We start from the raw sequence: 15,766 nt of genomic DNA on the forward strand, positions 1-15,766 counted from the left end.
TCAAGGATCTGCAGAGGGAGTGTCCCCACCACAATTTGGCAAAGTGGCAGTTAATTTAAGCTTTTTACAATGGCTTAGGAAATGCATCTAGGACAATTTTAGATTCCGCAGCTAGCGGTAGATTTATGAATTTAAATGTTGATGATGCAGGTTAGGTTATTGAAGATATGGCAATCCATAATTCCCAATATGGGAATGCTAGAGGTTATGCTAACAAGGGCAAACATCATGTTGATTCAGTAACTTTATTGCAAGCTCCGCTTACTTCTATTTGTCAGAAACTAGATAACCTTACTACTAACAATCTTAATTCTGTTGCTAATGTTTCTGCTGTTTCTAATAATGCTAATGATGCTTTCTATGAAAATTGTGGAAGTGTAGGTCATTATGAACAAGATTGCAGGAGTTCAATGGAGCAAGTTAATGCTTTTCAAACCTACAAGCAAAATAACCCATACTCCAATTCCTACAATCCTGGCTACCGGCACCATCCCTACCTATCTTACCGTAGCACCAATGTTCAAAATCCTCCACCTCCACAACAACCACAACAAGCACCCCCTCCACAGAAGAAATATTACCATCCTCATGCTAACCAGAAACCCCCATCACAACCCCCTACTACATCTTGTGACCCTGCTTTATTAGAAATTAGGGCAATGTTGACCAGTATGCAAAAACATATGGAGAGTAGAGACCAACAGATTGACTCTATTATAGCCCATAATAAAGTCATGGACACCCAAATAGCCCAATTGTCCTCTACCCTTCAATCTCGCCAGCAGGGAGCTTTACCAACGCAGGGAATTCAACCTACGGATCATGCTAATGCAATCACCCTAAGGAGTGGTTCACACTACGATGGGCCCTTAATGCCAAAGAGGATGAACCTGATTTAATTAATATTGCTAATCCTGATTCCGTTGTACCAATTTCCCCTGCAGGGTAAAATTCCTGACACTAATATTTCTGATGATTCATTGCAGGGTACAACCTCAGGGAAGGATGCACCCCAGGGAAAGAGTAGGGAAGCACCACCAGTTATCAAATTACCATTCCCTAATCGCCAACTAAAGACTAAGTTGGACAAGCAGTTTGGTAAGTTTCTGGAGGTTGTTAAAAATTTGCAGGTAACGGTTCCTTTTACTGAACTTATTACACAGGTTCCTGCATATGCTAAATTTATGAAAGATATTTTGACTAGGAAGAGGGCCTTTAATAAGGTAGAAACTATAGCTTTTACTGAGGAGTGTAGTGCATTGTTACAAAATAAATCTCCCCCTAAATTAAAGGATCCTGGTAGTTTTTCTATCCCCTGTCATATAGGTAATGTCTTCATAGATAAAGCATTATGTGATTTGGGTGCTTCTGTTAGTGTAATGCCATCGTCTATCTGTTCTAAATTAAATATGGGTGAATTAAAAAATACTAATATTACTTTGCAAATGGCAGACCGTTCTGTTAAATATCCCCTAGGTATTTTAGAGGACGTCCCTGTTAGAGTTGGTAAATTTTTCATCCCTGTTGATTTTGTTGTTTTAGACATGGCTGAGGATACACAAATACCCATTATAATAGGTAGGCCTTTTCTCCATACTGCAGGAGCCATTATAGATGTTAAAAATGGTAAACTAACCCTATTTGTTGGTGATGATAATATTACTTTTAATTTAGGGAAGGTTTTAAAAGGTCCTATGCTTGAGGAAAATTGTTGTTTGATTGATGTTATAGATATAATGGATGATATTTGTGATGATAGCTTGACACAGATTCTTGCAAGGGATCCCTTGGAAGAAATACTTTGTGGTAATTTGTCTGCAGGTGATGCGAGTGTCTGGAGCAAGGAGGTGGATATTATTGAGAAAGCTCTTGCCATAGAAGAACTCGATGATAAAGAGAATAAGAAGGTAGTAAAATTAGTTCAGGTTTCGAAACCTGCAGAGGTAAAGAAACCTGAACTAAAACCTCTCCCTTCTCATTTAAAATATGTTTTTCTTGATGAGCAGGAAATGCACCCTGTGATCATTAGTACTGCACTTGATGACCCACAAACTTCCCTACTTCTAGAGGTTCTCCGAACCCATAAAAGGGCAATAGGGTACAGTATTGATGATCTCAAGGGTATAAGCCCAGATTTTTGTATGCACAGGATAGACTTAGAGGACAACTACAAGCCCTGCATTCAACCCCAGAGGAGGTTGAATCCCAATATGCAAGAGGTAGTCAAGAAAGAGGTTATGAAATTACTTGATGCAGGTATTATCTATCCTATTTCTGACTCCAAATGGGTAAGTCCTGTAAAGGTGGTTCCTAAGAAGGGTGGGATGATGTGATTAAAAATGATTGTAGACACCTAAAAATGTCTCCCCAAAACCAAACCCGATGATGAACAACCTTTTACCGCCATTATTGGTCGGGTTGAGTATTTAATCTTTAGAGTGCTTAAATCCATGTTCCAATCCAATTCATAGCCCATTTTTTTCCAAATCATAACTTATTTCCCTCTTTTCGTGCCTTTAAACCCAAAATAATTCATTCATTTCGTGTCCTTTTTATAAAAACGTTTATATCAGCTTATTTTGGTCCATAATCTGGGTCCAATGATTAAATATTTGGATGGGGCTTTAAAAGAGCTTTCCAACGATATATTATAAGCCCAAATCCGAGTTATAACGAATAAGTTATGGCTAAAATACTAAACTGAATCTAAACCGAACTTAAGCCCACCTTACCTACGACCCAATGATCATGTGGAGGGTCCAAAGGATTTAATCTCATTCCTAATCCAATTAGGATTAATTGGAAGCTTCTATAAGTTTCTAAAATATCCTAATTATCCTTTTTGAAAAGATAAGATGAAAGAGTTTGAAATAGAATAAAACTCCTCTAGTAATTCTATTCGAATTGAAAGATGTTCAAAGATTGACAGATATTATTTTCGTGATTCATTGTTTTTATCTAACTCTTAAATGTTTGGATAGCTCTTGAAATTATCTTTCCAATGATATATTATAATATTAATTCCGAGCTATAACGAAAAAGATATAAAAGAAATACGAAACTCCATCCAAAACTGACACCGTCCCACTATTTCGGCCATATCTTTTACTCTACAAAATATTTTAATCTGATTTTAATTGGGTTAGAAAGTAGACTTCAAGATCTTTCCAACGATATCTTATTCATTTTATTCCGATTTCTGGATCAAAAGATATGATAAAAACAAAAACCGCAAAAACTGCTGTCTATCGCAAGAGTTTTATCCGATTCGAATTCTTATCTTTTCTTGATTCGACCTCTCTTTTTTCCCTAGAAATAGAGGTCATATCTCCCCTTTTTCAATCATCAACAAGCTTGATCATCAAATCCTTCTCTCTTCCTCTCTTCTACACCAAAAATCATTCTCTCTCCCTACACCAAAAATATTCCCTCCTCTTTCTCTTGCTCTAGCCTAAATTCTAGCCACCCTATTCTCTTATAATACATCCCTTAAGCACTTTAAGGAGTCCATACTTAATCCGAAGTTCTATATTTAAACCAAGGCGTGAAAGGTAGAATTAACTAAGGGTTTGGACCAAATCAACTCTACTTTTTATTTAATTTAATTTCCATTTGATTTATTATTTATTGAAGTTACTAACAATTTATTCATGATGTAGCAATTTAAAGGAACGCGCGGAGTGTGAGTAATTAATTAATTTAATTACTTATTTTATTCTCTTATTGCTAATATCATGATGAGGATTATTATTATTTGATTTGACTAACGCTATTATTGTTAGATTGCTTCCAATATTAATGTTGATTCTATGATCACCATATTGCATGTTTAAAGGGAATATGTAATTGAAAATCACGACTAATAAGATAATTTGGACAACCGGTTTAGGTTTCTTTTTAGTCTTGTTGTTTAATCAAGTGATCACTAATAATTAGAATTATGTGTGCATTAATATTCAACCAATTTAGTTTAATAATAGTTTGGAGCGAATTGAATTTTGTTTGTATGCCTTTGAGATCACAGGAATGCTTTTCAATATAAGAATCGAGTAGAGGCCAATACGGGCGAATGTGACTCCATGACTCACTTCGTACCATCATCCCCGATCCTCCTTTCGTGGTTCCGAACCATATGGAGTTAGTAATCTCATGGATTATGAATGGGGTGTAACCTTCACGGGTCAATCGTTGTTGCCTTTCGTTGTCCCTTAATCGTGGTTGCCTTTTATGATCCGTGAACGGTTTACAAGTTCCTTAAAAACTTGTTGGCGGCTCCCTACTTTATTTGTCCCTAATCGTGTCCCTAATCGTATATGTCAATTCCCACTTCCTATGATTTCCAAGCATATTCACACCATGCTTTAACGTAGGCGCGCTTCGAACGACGCCTACAATGATAAAAATGAATTAATTCCCACTAGAACTGTTACAGGGTGGCGTATGTGCATTGATTATCGTAGATTAAATGTCGCCACTAAAAAGGACCATTTCCCTCTCCCCTTTATTGATAAAATGCTTGAGAGGTTAGCTAACCATAAGTTCTTTTGCTATTTGGATGGGTATTCGAGATTTTTCCAAATTCCGATCCACCCTGAAGATCAGGAAAAGACTACATTTATATGCCCTTATGGCACTTTTGCATATCGTAGAATGCCTTTTGGTTTATGTAATGCACCTGCTACTTTTCAACGTTGCATGATGAGCATATTTTCTGATTTCATAGAGTCTATCATGGAAGTCTTTATGGATGATTTTAGTGTCTATGGTTCTTCATTTGATTCATGTCTAATTAATTTAGCTAAAATCCTAAAATGATGTGAAGAATGCAACTTGGTTTTAAATTGGGAGAAATGTCACTTTATGGTGACAGTGGGGGTAGTCCTGGGTCACATTGTATCTGATAAGGGCATACAGGTAGACAAAGCTAATATTTCAGTGATTGAGCAATTACCTCCCCCAGTTAATGTTAAGGGAGTTAGGAGTTTCTTAGGTCATGCGGGGTTTTATCGCCGTTTTATCAAAGATTTTTCTAAAATTGCTAAACCACTGACTCAGCTTTTGCTTAAGGATGCCCCTTTTGTTTTTACTGACGAGTGTCTTGAGTCTTTCAACAGGATTAAGCAGGCTTTGATATCGGCACCCATCATATGTGCTCCCGATTGGAATCTTCCTTTCGAGATCATGTGTGATGCAAGCGACTTTGCTCTAGGAGCCGTGCTTGGACAGAGGAAGGACAAAGTTTTACATGCTATCTACTATGCTAGTAAAACTTTGGATGAGGCTCAAGTCAATTATGCCACCATGGAGAAGGAGTTTTTAGCTGTCATCTATGCTTTAGAAAAATTTAGATCATATCTAGTTGGTTCTAAAGTTATTGTTTTTACTGACCATGCAGCTCTAAAATACTTGATAGCCAAAGCTGAATCAAAGCCTAGGCTACTCCGGTGGGTTCTCTTGCTCCAAGATTTCAACATTAAAATAAGGGATAAAAAGGGTGCAGAGAACGTTGTGACAGATCACTTGTCACGAATCAAGTATGATGAGGGTAAGGATTTTCTCCCTATAGATGATTCATTCCCTGATGACAACCTGTATGCAGTTGTAGAGCAACACCCCTGGTACGCCGATTTCGCAAATTATTTAGTGGGTGGTACTCTACCTCTTGACTTGTCCTATCAACAAAGAAAGAAATTCCTTTATGATGTTATACATTATTTTTGGGATGATCCTTTTTTGTTTCGTGAGTGTGCAGATGGATTATTTCGCAGGTGTGTCCCCGAATGGGAGGTACATGGTATTCTCACTAGCTGCCACACTTCACCTTATGGAGGACATCATGGTCCCTCTAAAACAGTGGCCAAGATAAATGAGTCAGGATTTTATTGGCCCACCATGTTCAAGGATGCTAACATTTTTGTGCAGGCTTGTGACTCTTGCCAGAGGACTGGCAACATCTCGCGGTGGCATGAGATGCCTCAAACTGGGATTTTGGAAGTTGAAATTTTTGATGTTTGGGGTGTTGATTACATGGGACCGTTCCCTTCTTCTAGAGGGAACCGTTATATCCTAGTCGCCGTAGATTATGTATCCAAGTGGGTAGAAGCCATTGCCACTCCTACCAATGATGCCAAGGTGGTCCATGCTTTTCAAGAAGACTATTTTTCCTAGATTTGGAGTGCCTAAAGCCATAATCAGTGACGGAGGATCCCACTTTCATGAGCGGAAGTTAGACACCCTCCTAAAGAAGTATGGTGTTTACCATAGGACAGGGCTAGCCTACCATCCCCAAACTAGTGGCCAAGTCGAAGTGTCTAATCGTGAGATTAAGGTCATCTTAGATAAGGTGGTAGCAAAATCTAGGAAAGATTGGAGCGATAAGTTGGATGACACCCTTTGGGCATATAGAACCGCATTTAAGACCCCTATAGGTACCACTCCCTATAGACTTGTGTATGGTAAAGCATGTCATCTTCCGGTGGAGTTAGAGTACAAGGCATATTGGGCTATTAAGGAGCTCAATTTGGACGCTAAGCTAGCAGGAGAATGATGAGTGACATTTTTAGCACTCATTTGGTTCCTTTTTGGATGATTTTTATTCCATTTTATCTCTCCTTTCTTTATTTTTCCTTAGTTTTATTCTTGTTTTCTTCATTTTATGCTTTTTGTAGTTAGTTTCTCTATTTTGTTCTTTTTCTAGTTTATTTGTTATTTTTCCCTTTTATTTGCTTTTTCTCCTTTGTTTGTAGGTTGTGATTGATTGTCCAAGGATTCCCGAGCTTCCTCTCTATGATCTTTCATTGTTTTCATGCCTAAAGCTTGTGCAAGAAGTTTCAAGTCAAAAGAGGGATCAAAGGGGCATGCTTCAAGGCCTTGTTTATGCTCTTTTCATGGCTTATATTCTTCAAGAATTCCAAGAAAGTTGCTGCCTACCTTGTCCTCCATCACCATCATCTAGGATGTGTGCACCACATGAGCTGGGACGAAGAAGAAGAAAGGAGGCTGCCAGTTTTGTGCGGGCGCACACGGGGTATGTGCGGCCGCACATATGTCGTGTGCGGCCGCACATGGGGTGTGTGCGGGCGCACATCCCTGGGTGTGCTCCCGTGCGCACCGTTCTCTCTCCTCCGAGCGCCCGCACCTGCGTGGGTCTCTTCTTGGGCGTCAATACCGACCTTCTCCTTTGTATATATAGTTTTTCCCTTCTATTTTTGTAGGAACAATTCATATTAGAATTAGATCATATTCTTAGATTAGTTGAGAGCTTCTCTCTCTAGATTTAGGGGTTAGTTTTAGGAGTAGATTTTAGAGAGAGAAAGTGAAGAATTTCAATGGTGATTGAGAGATTGAAGATCCAATGGTGACAATTGTATTGGAGATCTACTCTATTATCAATGAGCATTTCTAAACTCTATCTCATTTATTGTTTTGTTTAGTATTCATGTTTAGATTGTTGATTTTGATTGAGTTTTGATGATTTGATGATTAATGTTTGATTAGAGTAATTGTTCTTCTTTTATTGTTGATTCTTTGATTGTAGATTGTTGATTTCTTTAGTTGTTGGTTGAATTGATGATGTTGCTAGAGTAGTTGTTTGGTTAGGGATTTGGTGAAGCTTATATAATGTAATGAATTGATGTAGATTGGGGATTTTGATGGAGTTGATGATGTGATTAAATTGGTTAATTGATTATGTGCATGTGTGTGTTTGATTTAGGCTTGATCACCCTAGTTATTCACACTAGATTGCATTGTAAGTTCACATTGATACGGACCATTGATTTGTGGCTTGCATTTACACGATTGAGGTGTCTTGTGATGTTTCCTAGCTAGAGTTTATCGTAGTTGACGCTAGTTAGACCTCTAGGAGAATAGCTTGACATGCTCTTTTGGTTGCATGATTGATTTTCCCTCACATTGCTTGACTTAGTCGACTTTCCATTCCAATTTGCATTGTTCATTGCTAATATAAGTGAATCCTAATCCCTAGAATTTTACTTGTTTGATTTCTTTGTTTTAGTAGTTGCTAGTGACCTCTTTTACCCTTTGTCTTCGACCTAGCTTAGGCACATAATTGAAAGCACTTAGGCATTACCGTTCCTTTGGGTTCGACCCTTAACTTACCTCTATACTTGTGTTTAGGTTTGTTGAGTGTTTATAAATTTTGTTTGGCTTAGGGAAGATTAGCCCAACGACCTAGTTTTCCCCACGTCAGAGAAAAGAGGCTTCTACAACTTAACCAGCTTGATGAGTTTAGGTTGATGGCCTATGATAGTGCGCGAGTCTACAAGGAGAAGACTAAGAGATGGCACGACAAGATGATCCTTCCGAGAGAATTCAAAAGAGGGTGATAAGGTGTTGTTGTTCAACTCTAGACTTAAACTGTTCCCAGGAAAGTTGAAGTCAAGGTGGTCGGGTCCTTTCATTGTAAAAAGGGCCAACAAGTTCGGTTCATTAGAGTTATTTGATGAGCATGGTAATGAGTTCAAGGTAAATGGTCAGAGGCTTAAGATTTATCATGACGGGGCTACGATTGGTGCAGTTGAACTACTACACCTGACTAGTTCCAGCTCACCTTGAGAATACTATGGTAAGAAGGTCGTGCGGGGCGGGACCTAGATAAACCAGCGGTTTGCGGGAGGCAACCCGTATTTTACTTGTTTTTATTTTTGTTTTTCTTATTTTTCTTATGAGGGGAGAGATGAGGGAATTTACAGAATTTCATGAGTTTTTGGTACAGTTTAGAGGAAAAGAGTTAGCCAAATTTGAAGAAAGTAGAATCGTCAAACCTTACTCTTGGGCCCGGCCGGGCGGAGCTTCGCCCGACCGGGCGCGAGAGTTGACGTATACGGACTTTAAAATGGCCCGGCCGGGCGGAATAACGCCCGACCGGGCGCGAGAAGAGGATTCCAAATTTGAAGAAAATCGCCCGATCGGGCGATGTGGCGCCCGACCGAGCGCGAGAAAAAGGATCGTAGATGCAAATAGATCGCCCGATCGGGCGAGTTGTGCGCCCGACCGGGCGCGAGGACGCTAATCTGAGGCATCTATGATCGCCCGACCGGGCTCGGATCGCCCGGCCGGGCGCGCCTCACCCGTCCCCCCTTTTCTTCTTCTTCTTCTTCTTCCTTCTTTCTTCTTCCTTTCTCACTTTCCTCCATTCTTTATCTCTCTAAAACTCAAAATTCCTCTAACTTCTCTCTAAGATTTCTCCTCCATTTCTCACCCAAATACAAAACTTTTTACATATTCTTACTCCTCTCTTCATCCCCTACATTCCTATATCAAATTTTTTCCGTTTCCACAAAAAAATTATTTTCCGACCACCAATAATGGCGGCTAAAAGGGCTCGAAATCTGCTCGGGGTAGCTCTAGTTCATCCCAGCAATACGACCCGACGCTCTAACTTCCCCAATGGCCGACGATCAAGATCGCAACGGCGGAACAACGGGAGAAGCTCGAGGTGCTATACGGACGCGAGGTAATCCCTTCACGGTGGTTACACCGCCCTACTTTAGAAGCTCTAGGTATTTATGGCTTTGTAAGAAGATTTTTGAATGATATTGGTATGCGTAAATTTGTAGATATGCATTATTCGACATACCGTGAATTAACCTGTGAATTCTTGTCTTCTCTTGTTATTCAAAACCATAAAAGTGGTCCAAAATTAATTTTTAGGCTTAACAATAGAAATATCACTCTTTCTTTTGTGGAATTTTGTAAATTGTTCGAACTGGAACCTGAATAAAATAAGCAATGGAATGCTGAGTTTAAAATGGAGGATGTGTATTTTGCTTTGACTGGCATTTCTCATGTTTCTGCACAACATGCTAGTGCTAGGCCTATTCACCACCCCGTCCCTAAAATGTGGCAAAGATTTGCCGGTGTATGTTTCCTAGGTAGGAATGAACCCCATAACTGTCAGACCAATGAATTAGCTGTAATTGGCCATTACATGTTTGGGTATGAGAAATTGAACATAGCCCGGTACATCATCCACCACCTAGGTAGGCATGCTACGGCCAGCAACCACCACACTACCCCCATCCGTCTTGGTGGCATTATTACTAGGATAGCTATCAAGAAGGCCGGTTTAGTAGAGAGTGGAACCTACCGCATGACTAACATGGGACCCGACACCTATATTACGTCTAGGTACCTTGAGGAGCTTGGGTGGTTGCGAGTAGACGAGAACCAGGTCACCCATTGGTGCATTAGGACAGGGACTGAACAACCCTTACTAATTTTTCTTTTGCCCAACCCAGACCTGACCGCCTTTCCCCCAAGGCAAGAGTCCTACACTTATGCCCTGTTAGTTGCCCATGCTAGGGGTGAGGATCCTCAGCAGGCCCAGCCACAGCCTGTAGTTCAGCCCATTCCACAGCCACCATCACCACCCCGATAGTCCTATTCCGTCCCTCATGGTGACTCTGACCCAGTTTGGGACTTGCAGAGTATTGGCCAGGCCATAGGTCGCATAGAGCAGACCCAGACCGAGTTTAGACAGATGATTGGTTCTGTCGACCATAGGCTAGGCTACCTAGAGAGGAACCAGGGTAGGGGGCTCTACCCTATTTATGATGATTACGCTCGTCGAGGCAACATTCCCGACGACGCTGTTTACCCAGACTGGTTCCAGCCCCCACCTCAGGGATACGATAGGGATCCCACTGCCCATGGTATTTACACATACTATTCTTCGTTCCATGGGAACGGCCAGGACATTCCGTTTGGGGGACCGCCAGGGGGGACTTTTCATGCTAACTATTTTGGTGGTAGCTCCTTTGGTGCAGATGGTGCAAATTTCAGTGGTGGAGCAGGTGGGTCCTCACGGATGGACCAGGATGAGGATGAGTAGCCAGCTGGGCTACATTCGAGCCAATGAGGACATTGTCCGATCTTGGCTTGGGGGAGATTTTTGGATTTGGTATATATTTTCTTCTTCCTTTTTCTTTATTTTTGTTTATATATGGTGTGTTTTGTTAGTTTAGATTATTGCTTTTTAGATTAGTTTATTGCTTTCCTTATATGAAAAATACAAAAAAATTGAAAAATTAAAAAAAAAATATACGAACCAATGAACTATAAATCATGCTTCCCTATGCCCCATACTTGAGAAAAATTGTTTTGATTCTTGGTATTTGATTTTGAGCATTGTGGATTTGTTGATCATGATTTGAAGTTTAATTACTTAGATTCCTAAACTTGCGTCAATTTTGCCCAACTACATGTGAATATAGTGCTTGACTAGTTGATTTGGTTAGGAATGTGTGTTTAGTTCCTGGTATGTCAATGAATTTGAGTATTGGTTTGCAACTATGAGTAGTGTTTTATGACTCAATATTATGCACATGTGGAGGACGAAGGCATTTGTTCTTTAGGTAGCCTTCAGATTTATTTAGATACATTTGTTCCCTTCTTGCTACCCATGTTGTTGCCTTGACATTTTATTGTTTTTAGCCACATTACAACCCATGTTTGCCCCATTGGTTACTAGTCCCAAGCTTGGCTTGGGGGAGCTATTAGTGAGTGAGGTGAGGGAGTTTGTAGTGTGCACATTATTTGCACAATTTGGGTGGGTTTGAGAAGTTATTTGTTCTTGATCATATTTTTGTTTTGATGAGTTTTATTGTGTATATATTTGAAAAATAAAAGTGTGATGGAAAAGAAAAAAAAAAGAAGTTCAAGAAAAAAGTGAGAAAAAAAAAAAAAAAAAAAGGTGAACTTCTAAAAATAAAAGAGAAAAAAAAAAGTGTTTCATGTTCAAATTATCTAAGTGAAGGTTTATCAAAAGAAAAGAAAAAAGAAGTGAGTTTCATTGCAAATATTTGAGTTTGAGTTTGTTTATTCACTCTAGTTTATATTATCATATTTTTATGAGTGAATTTTGTAAGTATTGGGTTGGTTTATATTGATTGGAGTATATTTGGTGGATTTGTGTTGGAGTTAGTTTTGTTGGAGATGATTATGATCATTATCTTTGGTCATGGGTTTATTAGGATATGGCTCCCTTTTAGCAAGGCTTTTCTCTCACATATTCCCAAATTTATCCTACCCTTTCACCCTAGCCTTACGTTACAAGCTTTAAAAGACCTTTTGACCTTGTGCATAGAGTTGTGTAAATGTGAAAGTGTTGTTTATCAATGCAAGTTATGACTTGACATATTCCGAGTCGACTATTAGTTTGAGTGCACGTCTTTTTAAACACACGAGTGTTGTGAGTTTGGGAGGGCATTGTTCACATTAAAGGGGTTGGGATGGAGAGCGATCGAGTACATCTTTTACTCGCCACATAAATGAGAGTTGAGTGTGTGAGCACTAGTCTTGAATTCTATATGCTCTTGTGGTTTGCTCTACTTGGCAATTGTTGGGGAGGAAGGGTGATTAGATGGATAGGATTGGTTGATTTTGAAGCATGTTCTCTTGATTTGCCTTGAATCGTTTGTGCTTGATTTTTTATATTGGGGTGACGCATGTTTTTATTGTTCATTGAGGAGCTCTTTGCTTAGGGACAAGCAAAGGTTTGGCTTGGGGGAGTTTGATGTGTTCATTTCATATATATATTTATCCCCGTCCCTTGGTCGTAATTAGTAGTGTTTTCGGCTCTTACGAGCCACTTTTATTACTAATTTGTGTTTTCCAGTGCTTTGGTAGTTTTGCTTGAGTTTTGTAGGAATTTGTGTACTTGGAGCATTTTCCCGGGTTTTTCGAGGAGCATACAAGTGTTGGAAGACCGTGACCCAGTTCAATAGCCCAAGACCGATTGGAGGTATCAAATCGGTGATTAAGGGCTCGAGTATGAAGATCCAAGGAGGAAACTCGGATTGGGCCAAGGATAAGAGGCCCAATCGAGGTTTTGGTGGCCCAAGAGAAGCTGCCTGGTCCATTTGCTCCGCCCGAAGGCGCGCCCGGCCGGGCGGGGCGAGGCAACAATCCGCCCGGAGACGCGCCCGGACGGGTGCGAGAAGCTTCAGAGAAAGAAAAGAGCGGGCCCGGTCGGGCGGCCCCTTGCCCGACCAGGCACGTGTGGGTTTCAGGAATCTTAATTCCGATTAGTTTGTTTTAGCGAATAAAGCTTAGTATTAATGTAATTTTATGGGGAAGATTAGATACTTCTTCTTTATTACTTACTCTAGTTTTTATTCTCTTCCTTCTCTCTACTTAACTTTCTCTCTCTAGACTTTTATTCTTTCTTGTTCCTCAACTCTATTGTAATTCCGCCGTCTTGGTACGATTTCTCTCTTAATTATTCTCAGTATTTTATTCATTCTATTTCCTTCATGTCTTGTTTAATTATTATGTTTTGCTTAGTTTTAATTATGTCTGAGTAGTTTTCCTTCTAGGGTTTATAGGGATCTAATAAATAATATGAAGGGGTAATTTTATGATTGTTGATTATTAATGCTTAATTGATTTCCTATTGATTGTTTAAATGCTATGCAATTAGATTTGGCCAGGTTTAATTGTATGAGTTTGGCAATATTGATTCGAGATTCGACAGATGAGAATTGATGTTTAGGCTTAGTTTCAATAGGCAGATTAATTTATAAATGGTTAGGTCGAGATTCGAGAGATGAGATTTAATACCGGTAAATTAATTCTGTGATTGTAATACGTAGCGAAAGCCCTTTATGATCTGATTAATTAATGCATTGATGATTGATTATTGTGTTTTACCATGGAATATTGTTTATTAGTGAACCTATGCCCTAGGCCTTTTAATATTTGATTTCTTCCCTAATTATTCTCTTTACTCATAATCTTCGTAGTATAATTTAATATCACAACAAATATTGGTTACTCTAGTAATTTAGACTATATTAATTAATTAGGAGTAAAAAGACTTGTTTCCCTGTGGATTCGACCCTACTCCCTATCTGCATAAGCTAGTGGACTTAGGTAATTATTTTTGATTAGGTGATACGACTTTAGCCTGTCACCCACAATCCTATTATAGCTTCTTCGCTGGCTAGCTTTATGGTGGAAATAAGCGGTATTTTTATCCCCATCTCGAATCTCATTCGCCCTAGCCCTCGCATGCCAATAGGATTCTCCAATCTATGCAACTCTTGAAGCTCATTTGCAAGAGACGAACACAGCTCAAGCATTGCCGCATCGAGATAACTTTCTTGCGCCTCCTTCAGCTTTCCCTCTGCCACTCTTATTTTCTTCTTTAAATCACTAAAACGCCTAGCTGCTCATGCTGATAAACTCTCTGCACAAGAAGATAGGCTATGTGTTGCTTGTTCCCCAATACTTGCTGCCCACGACTCGGCTACAACCTTGCCACATTCCTCACTCGACAACCACAATGCCTCAAATTTAAATTGTTTTTCCTTTCTACCTCTCTCATAATAATTGGTATCTAACAAAATCAAAAGGGCATGATCTGATTGATAAATTGGTAAGTGGCGCACAACAGTGTTAGGGAAATTTGAGCACCACCTGACATCACCGAGGAACCTGTCCAACCTCTCCCTTTTAAAAGTTTCCGGTCTCATACCTTTCATCCATGTGAAGATACTACCTTTATAACCCAAGTATCGCAAACCACAATCATCAATAGCATTCCGAAAAGCGTCCATCATCCTTTCACTCCTTGAAGCCCCTCCTTCTTCCTCGCTATGACTTACAATCTCATTGAAATCCCCAAACATTACACACGGCATAGTACTACTTGACTTGATGCTACTGATTAAAGGCCATGTGCAATGTTTGTTCTCTGACTCGGGCCATCCGTAAATACCAACTGCTCTCCACACCGGGCTGTCATTATGATCACATATCTTAACCGCAATATGATGAATCGAGTACAAGTTGATTTTGACATATATATCTCTCTACCAAAGACCAAGACCCCATGAGTTTCCTTCACTACTAAGGCAAATTCCATTAACAAAACCACAAATATTTCGAATTCTCTGTAATTTACCAGTGTCAATTTTCATCTCCATTAGGAAACCGATGTTCGATCACTCTCTCTAACACCAGTCATGGAGAGCTTTTTCTGCCCAAGAGTTACCCAACCCTCGGACGTTCCAACTGAAGATCTTCATTGCTATTCGATTGAATTAACAGAAAGAATACACCACCATACTACCATAAATAGTCCTAATGCCAACCACGACAATAAACAGCGAACGAAAATGAATGAAAAAAATTGTGATTCCAGAGAGCAAGAGCAATGAAAAATTGACCTTCGTACGAATTAACAAAAATTAATTGTGGAAATTGATGAAGAAACAGGGGAAATCAGCCATAGAACACCGAACCCTAGGTAGGGACTACAAACCCTACTCGAGGGGCTCTTCGTTGCATTTGAATTTAGGAACGTGTTTGGTAAATAACTGATTGCTTAAAGATGTTTTTGTGTGTGAAAGTATTAAAAAGCTAATTGTGGAGTAGGTAGCTAGTTGAGATAGATTTTTAAATTAATGGAGATAAGTATCATTTCATCTTAAGATATTGAATAAGCTAATGAAAAAGATCGGTAGGCATTGCATGAAGACCATAGTAGAGTAGCGTGCTTTTATTTATTTATTTATTTTTTTTTGTTCTTAGCTTGTTCGAAAGAACGGTTGTTGGGTATTTCATAAAGAAAACCATCACTTCAAGTAGCGGTGTAAATGAGAAAACCCGCTAAATTTTTGCAAAACCGTAAAAGTAAAAATCTCCTCGAACCGGTGACATAGACAATTATGTGGAAATTATATTAAAAGAGACGATGGAACCCAAAATTTGGGAAAGGGCTCCCACATGACCACGTTAA

The 15,766-nt window shown here is 39.4% G+C and overlaps 1 protein-coding gene across 1 annotated transcript; it reads right to left on the bottom strand.

Moving 5' to 3' along the window:
* Nucleotides 1–14,195: 14,195 nt before the first annotated feature.
* On the bottom strand, nt 14,196–14,666 carry LOC145594255 (uncharacterized). The gene has a single exon (XM_081650590.1). The coding sequence runs from the start codon at nt 14,664–14,666 to the stop codon at nt 14,196–14,198; it is 471 nt and encodes a 156-aa protein (XP_081506716.1).
* Between the last annotated feature and the right edge of the window lie 1,100 nt (nt 14,667–15,766).

Source organism: Chenopodium album, chromosome 19, assembly GCF_948465745.1.
Source record: "Chenopodium album chromosome 19, dcCheAlbu1.1, whole genome shotgun sequence".
Classification (NCBI taxonomy): Eukaryota; Viridiplantae; Streptophyta; class Magnoliopsida; order Caryophyllales; family Amaranthaceae; genus Chenopodium; species Chenopodium album.